At 44.5% G+C, this 7,741-nt stretch overlaps 1 protein-coding gene across 2 annotated transcripts in view; it reads left to right on the top strand.

Annotated features, from left to right (window-relative positions):
• The first annotated feature begins 6 nt into the window (after window positions 1–6).
• PCYT1B (phosphate cytidylyltransferase 1, choline, beta) overlaps window positions 7–7,741 on the top strand; it is a 32,009-nt gene continuing 24,274 nt past the window's right edge. For both annotated transcript variants that reach the window (XM_010571303.1, XM_010571304.1), the window contains exon 1: window positions 7–126. In XM_010571303.1, coding sequence (XP_010569605.1) covers window positions 7–126 — 120 coding nt within the window. The remainder of the gene's footprint in view (window positions 127–7,741) is intronic.

The raw sequence follows: 7,741 nt of genomic DNA, 5'->3' as shown, positions 1-7,741 counted from the left end.
CCGGCCATGCCAGTGCTGGCGCCCGATGCTGAGTCAGAAAGAGGTATCCCGAGATCCCCCTCTGAGGCGCGGCGCTCGGAGGAGGCCATGGAGGAGCTGGAGCACACCTGCCCTCAGCCTCGCCTGGTGAGTCGGGTGCTGCCCCGCCTCGGACCTCCCGCCCGAGCCTTCCCCGGGCGCTGCGGGGACGGTGAGGGGATGAGCGGTGTGGGGGGGAGAGGGCCGTGCCGCCCGCCGGCGGGTCCCTTTGTGTGGCGCGGCGACTCCGCGGGGAGAGGGTAAAGCGAAGGCTGCTGCGGGGGTGCGGGACCCCTCCCGCCCGCCCTTGTCGGCTGGGGACTTCGGGGAGGACGGTGAGAGCCGGGCAGAACTGCTGCTCCCTTCTTCAAAAAAAAACAAAACCAAAAAACCCCAAACCCGCCGAATAAGGGCGCGTCGGGGCAATGATGTGGCAAGGTCCGCCGCCTTTGGTTAAGGGGCTGGCGTGAGAGAGACGCGGTTTCGGCTCAGGGAGCGGGCGGCGTGTGGCTCGGTAAAGCCGCACCGCGGCGAGAGAAGCCGCACGGCTCGGGGAACGACCGCCCGGCACGGAACCGGGGCGGGGGGGCGGCAGCGGGGGGGCGAGGGCCGCTCCCGGCCTCTCCCCGAGCCGCGGCTCCGGCCCACAGCCGCGTCCCGCCGGGGACGGCAGCCTCCGCCTCCGCCTCCGCCTCCTCCGCGGTGGGCCCGGCAGGCCAGCCCCTCGGCCGGGAGCGGGAAAGGCGGCTTCTCTCAACTTCAGAGCCCAGGGAAGAGGTTCTAGTTCCGTGCGGGAGGAAGGGAGGCTTGGAGAGCTGCGGGGTTTTGGGGGGGCTGGATGAGGGAGAGCCGGGAGAGCGGCAGTAAAAATAGACTCCTTCGGTGGCCTTCGGTTAAAGGTGAGGGAAGGGTCCCTCAGGCAACTTTACGAGGCCCCTGTACCCAGACAGTCAGGGTTCCGAGAGCTGCGCTTTTCTGATGGGCTCATTGAAAATAACTGGAATGGTTCCTTGCTGCTTATTTAAACCTTTTACTACTCCCGTCAGGAACAACCACTCCTTTCCCCGCCATGGCGTGCACCATTGGCAAGGCGTTAGAAAAAAGAATAACAACAATACCTACACGCACGCACACAGAAACACAGAGACAGTATCGAGGTGTGAAAGTGCACGATGGATGCAACAGTTTAGTACTGGAAATTAGATCATTCAACACCAGAATTCAGTCACAGTCCTAATTGAAAACATATTTAAACATCCAACTTCAGTAATTAAATTCAACACTATAGTTGAGACGTTCTGATATGACAAGAAATAGCAACAGTCGTTGGAGCTGACCTAAATTAATGTTTTCTGCTTGCTAGTGTTATAATTAGAATCAACTTCAAAGAAGACTGTTAATTTGTTCGTGGAAGGCTTTTGGAGCTGTTTTAATGGGGAAAGTTAGCTCACGTGTTGTTACTGCAGTGTGTTCGTACAGGCTGTCTAAGATTTCTCTGTCAAAAGCTCAGATATAACAACCCGTTTGAATATATTACTCCACGTAGTCTGACATTTTAAAAGATTTTAAAGAAAGAAGTGACAACATGATGCCAGTATTTACAGTATCATGCATTCCAGTATAATTTCTGTGGAAATTAAGGTGACAGCTAGAGTACACGAATAAAACAGGAATTCATTATGATGTTTTAGATCTTCCCGAGTACCAATAATGGACAATGGAGACATCTTGAATAAAGATTTATGGAAAGTGTGTCGTTATAAAGTGATATTTTGTCAGTCAGCAGATCTACGTTACCTTCAGGAAAAAAAAAAAAAATTGCCTGGTGAAGTATAATGCAAAAGACCGTACTTGTTAGGGCATAAGGAGTGATGCAAGCAAGCGTAGTCAAGTTATGGCTTAAGCGAGAAGAATTCAGAGCCAGTGTCCTGAAGAGTTAAAGTGAATCACCCCTTGACAGATGATCTAATAACATGGATATCAAGTTCCTATCAGATCTTTTTTAAGATCTTCAGTACTTTCTCTGATCCCACTCCTCTGAAGGCAGCACGTACAGTGGTGGGCCAGTAGTAACCAAGTCACTTACTTCATTAACGTAAATGAAAGAGGGTGTCTCGGTTAACATTTTAGTATCGTTTTATTATCCTGGACCTCAGGATGGCTTTGGTACCTCAGAATGATATAACTGGTGGCTGTAAAAGTAAAGTCTGTGATATTTACAGATGACTCTTTAATGCTGTTCATTGGTTATAACGCATCTCTAAAATTAATTGTCTTTTGGGCTTTCTAGTTCTTAATATAGGCTCATTTTTAGGAAGCAATTTTTGTTAAGAAATATAACTTCAGAATTGGCTCAAATTTTAGAAGATGAAAAGGGGGTTAGTTCTTTTCTGAAACAGTTGTTGTCCTTTTCATTAAAACAGGAATTACTTATTTAAAGCCTTAAAACTGCAAATATTTTTAATGCATGTCTGCCACCAGGTCCTCTAATTTTAGGCTATGGAGTCTGCTAGCTTGGCAGGAAGTGTCACAGTAGGACTAAAGACAACCCCTGTATCCTTCAAAGAGCAGGAAAACAGGGGACGTTGAAGGCAGTTCTCAGGTAAGTTTCAATGTGTATTGAAACCTGATGTTTTGCAGTACCTAGTACTGTTGTGATATAAATTGCCATTAATTTTTTCCCAAGACACTCTTTGGGTTTTCTTAACCAACTAGAGCATTAATGAGCATTCGTGCTTCAGTCAATTCCCCTGGTCCATCTCTCACTTAATCTTTGCCTTCTCTACGTTCTCAAATTCCACGTGTCTGAATGCCAGGAAAATCTCTCCCTGAGTGATACGCGTACCTTAGTCTCAATGCACAATGGAGAAACAAACCAATTAGAGTCGCAGGCTTGTTCCGCAGCTGTGATTTTAGCAGTTTTGTAGTCAAGAAAAAAAATCCCACAAACAGCGTTTCTCCAACCCTGGTTTGTATAGTTTTGCATTTATCTGTTTCTTGTCTGGACCAAACTGCTGGGTTAGGCCACTTTCTCATCTACCACTGTCCCATCCATTTTTTTTAAGTGAGCACTGCTTCTCCTATTTAAAGCCTAGGATACCCGTGGTTTGGTCATGGGGGCATTCATTGTTTTAAATGGGATAAACATGGCTGCCAGTCACATCATGCCGCACATTCCAGGTATGGCAGTTGTCCCCAGATAACTTTCAACAAGCTGCAGAGCACTGCAGGGCTGTGGATCTCAGCGTGGGAATCCCAGCATTAGGGTGTGCCTGCGTGCGTCTGTACTAAAAAGGGCCATAAGTGAGGCAAGCTCTTAGTTTAACTGGGTGGCAGAGATACCGTAGGGGGAAATACCAAAGAGTAAGTACGAAGCCTTGTGAAATGATTTGCTTATTTTTTTATAGTTCATTTATGTCTCTTGGGGCCAAGAGTTTGACTTTGGTCCCACGTGTGGGCAGCTCCTTGAAGGATTGGTGTGCACCTTGAGAATTACCAATCCTCACCCTGCATGAAACAAACAGGCATTTCAACACACCTTGTTCAGGAAGACAATTCCAGATAGTGTCTTTCATAAAAGGAAACAATGGCAATTTATAAGGACAGTGCTGCAGATAAAGCAAAACCGAATACACATTGAAGCTTACTTGATAACAAATTTCAAAACCTACTGCTTGGTCTTACCTTTCCCTTGAACACGCCAAGAGCTTCTTGTCCTCGTATGGAAAAGACGTTGGACGACGTCTCTGTCATCCAACACAGGCCTCAGTGGCAACATCTGGGAGAGTACTCGTGGGATCTGGGTACCAATGTCTTATTTTCAAAACTGGCTGAAGTCCTTAGGGTTAGGTCAGCTAAGGGAATGCAGGGCAATGAAACATATGTTTCCATCGCAGTACCTACCTCCCTGTGCTTTGAGTCTAACGTGAATTTGAGCCCGAATCAGGAATACAGGCTCTTCTGCAACACACAGGGAAAGTCAGGCACAACTTAAGGAAACTTAAGAAAGCAGATGAGCAGAAAACCACCTGAATTAGCCAAGGTGAACTACAGGGGAGGAGAGGGAGTAGACAGGTAGGCGGTTGGTTTGGCCTGTGCTTATGGGGACATTGGTGGGTAGAGGGCCAGGCAGGAATTAAGCATCAGTTTTCATGAATTTAAAGTGAATCTATCTTCAAGATGACGTAAAGAAGCAGATATGTCCTTTCGCTGTGTCTGCTCTGTCCTTGGCAATGCAATCCCAGGAATACAGGGCTGTTCCCGAGGTCGTGGTTACGTGACATCCATGCTACCGTTGGATGCCTGTTCTCAGGCAGTTTGAGCTGTGGCCAGATCCCATTTGCCTGTGCAGGAGATGGCATCGGGGCCTTCTGTGGAAGTACCCAACTAGTTTTCTTCTGCTTAGTGTCACCACTGCAAGGACAGACTAGCTGGAGACTTAGGGCCTATCCATATGGCAGATAAAACATGTTCTGCCAAGGCACTGTAAGCATCAGGGCCATTTGAGGTTCACCCTGGCAATCCCAGTGCCTGCTCCCAAGCCTGGATTTAATTCTACTGCCACGTCTTGAGATTCAGAGGCTATGGACTTTTACAGTTCAATAGGAATTAGGTATCAAATATCTTGGGGCCGCTGAATCTACAATACTTTGCAGAATGAGACTCGGGTACAATTGAAGATCACAGCTCTCACATCACTTTAGGTATCAGCTGCTTTAGCTATTTTGCTTATTTCATTGATTTTTTAGAAGACATTAGTACATTAATTCATTTTTTCAAATTATTCAAGTACATTTGGAAAACACTGGTTTTTTTTTTTTTTATTTTATTGAAGGGTAGAGGAGAACGTTTTAGTACTTTCACTGGAGCTGTATAATGGTTTAAGGGGGCACTAGACTCCTTTAGACAATTTCGTTGTTGCTGCTGTTAAGCAATGAAACGTTAAGTGCAAAATTTGAAATAAGCATGCATGCCTTGGATTCCTATATTTTCATCCCTGGATGCCTTACTCCCTTCATATTTGCAAACAGTGTTTTGAGAGGGTCTGATGCAACCTCTATAATTATTTCAGATATTTTCTTTCCATGAGCTTCCATAGATCTTAATCTTTATCTTTCCTGTATCACTGAAAGGTATATGCAATTTTAATCAGGGGAGCTAATGATGAATTTAGGGGGTTTCATTGTGGTTAAAAAGTGTCCCATGCATCTGTTTCTCTCTCACGTGATGTTATGACTGTAAGGGGTCTGCCATCTGTTTACTTCAATGTGGAACTAAGCATAAATATATATGGAAATAGCCTTACATTTAAGGAACCCAAAATGACTTTATATGACCAAATATCTTTTTGGTTCTTTACAAGTTTGGGTTTTGCTCTGGATTAATTTTTCATTTTCATAAATGTTGACTACTACATAAAAGCACAAACCCATAAAAACATGCCAAATGTGGTTTGCACTTGGGGGCATGTAGCAATCTCTGCCGCACTTAAAAAAAAAACAAACAAAAACTGCCTGTAGACACCAAAAATCTGCTGTGATTTCCCTTTACCACATCAAAGGACATGCAATTGGTATAGGTTCTGGAATGCCATAGTCTCTGCAAAAGCATGTTGCAATATGTGTTCATCAGACATACAGAACTACCAGTATTTTTTCAGGATTCACAAATGACACACAAAGACAGGGAGAAAACATTACATTCAATGTATTGCATTCTTTGCTTGCGAATGCATATATGCAATGCTACTTTAGAAGCAGCTTTTATTAGGAGAATATTACTGATTCCTTAAACTGTGCTGTTGTCGTTACTATGAAGGTTTGTATCATATCTTTAAAAAAGAGTAGAAAAGCATTGTAAATAGATTCTCTCTGTTTCCTCCTCAAAAACATAAACAACATTATAAGGTAACATGTATAAAATGTAAAAAGAAACCAAACACACATACGTGGCTGTGGAACAGAAGAAATACAGAATTAGGAGCCAAACACTAACTACACGGGCAATAAGTACGTGTAGTGTATAACCACACTCCCAGGATCATGCACAGACACTCAATGCAGCCAGAACTGTCTATCCCAATATGTGCTTATACCTTTGTTTCCACGTAATCTGCTTTCCTTTCCTATACACATGCAGACAGATGGCATAAGGTGAAAAGCTCTTGTGAAAGGCACTGGATGAACTGGGGATCTGGTAGAGAAGGCCAGTGCATTCACTATGGGAAAACAGTTCTTCCCAGGGTGCTTCTGCCTGCCAGCTGTGGAACCGCAGAGAGTATGTGTGCGGGAGGAAAAATGGGGTTTGGTGGTTTGTTGTTGGGGTTTTTTTTGCTTCAACATAGCTCTACTTCAAGTAACGGTTTATACAGAATGCTGTCCTATATCTGACATGAAATAATTCATAGATGTTAAGTATCTTTCTGTAGAAGCACAAGGAGAGTTTGAATACAGGGCCAAATTCACCCAATAGCTTAGCTATAACTCAGTTCATTTCAGTAGATTAACCCTTGCCTATGTTAAAGCTGAAGTTCTGTCCTTTTAGCCATAAATCAGTGTGTACAAGTAAAAAGAAATGGGTATTAGAAATCCAAAACATACGAACTGACCTTATCTCCAGTTTCTGGATTGATCAATAAAAGACAGAGTGGCATTAGAACAGTGGTTACATATTTTTGGTCTGTTGACATGGCCAACCCTCAGCATTACTCGTGGGCCAGCAAGCACCTGCCATTCAGCTTTGGATTGCAAATGCACCATGGCCAATTTGGTTCTGCAGTCCCGTTGCAACATCCTCGTTTTGTGACAGTGTCTGCAGGCTGCCGCTTGGTAACCAGTGCCCTGTTGAAGGAGCCGCATACTTCTTTATCCTGAAATACCGCATATCCCTCCTCAGTGCCGGGACATCTGACAGCTTGGCTGTGTCTCCAGCCATGAGGACAGGAGGACAGCTAGGCTTACAGGCTGCACGGTTTGTTCTTTCAACGCATCCCACCTGGGTCGCTTGTACACGGCGCACTCCTTCCAGCTGTGCCAGGGGAGCGGGCTCAGGTGGGTAAGCTGCCCAGGGTCGCATTTCTTTTCCAGCTGGTGTTCATGGAGATTGAGGTGCTTCATCGGCAGTTCTTTTGTTTAAGCTCTGCTTGACTTGGGGCCCGTCCTACCTCTAAGATGGATCTTATTTTCTAAATAATGTGTTCCAGTTCAGTCAAAAGTCATGGCTGTCACGCGGGAATCTTGTCACGAAATTCTTTGGCCTTTTGCAAATATTAGACTAGATTATGTAATAGTTGTTCTACTTTCAGAATCTATGAATCTGTACGTATATACATCATTGTGCTTCTTGAGAAGGCGGTGGAAGCTGCTTTTCTTCTATTATATCTTCAGTTTGTAATTGCATCTTGCACTTAATCATTACTGACTTAATACTAATGACAAGCAAAGTATATTTGATTGAAGATAAAGCCCAGAAAAAGCAACTGAGAATAAGGCAATTTGGAATGCTTGCAAACAGATTTTTTTTTTTTTTTAAGTTATTGTTCTTCTTGGGTTAGTTTGCTCCATTTTTAGTTTACATCTACCTCCCCGAGTCAGCAGAACTGTGGAAGAACAGGCTAGATTTTCTTCTGGTACAGGCATTAATATTGGAACTGTTTGTGAAAAGTTTACCTGGAGGCACCCACCAGTAACGTTCAATTACAACTTAATTGCTCATAAATTTTCCT

The sequence above is a fragment of the Haliaeetus leucocephalus genome, unplaced genomic scaffold, assembly GCF_000737465.1.
Source record: "Haliaeetus leucocephalus isolate CR32 unplaced genomic scaffold, Haliaeetus_leucocephalus-4.0 Scaffold317, whole genome shotgun sequence".
NCBI lineage: Eukaryota > Metazoa > Chordata > Aves > Accipitriformes > Accipitridae > Haliaeetus > Haliaeetus leucocephalus.
Note: the sequence above shows the minus strand (reverse complement) of the source record. Positions and strands in the feature narration are given on the sequence as shown.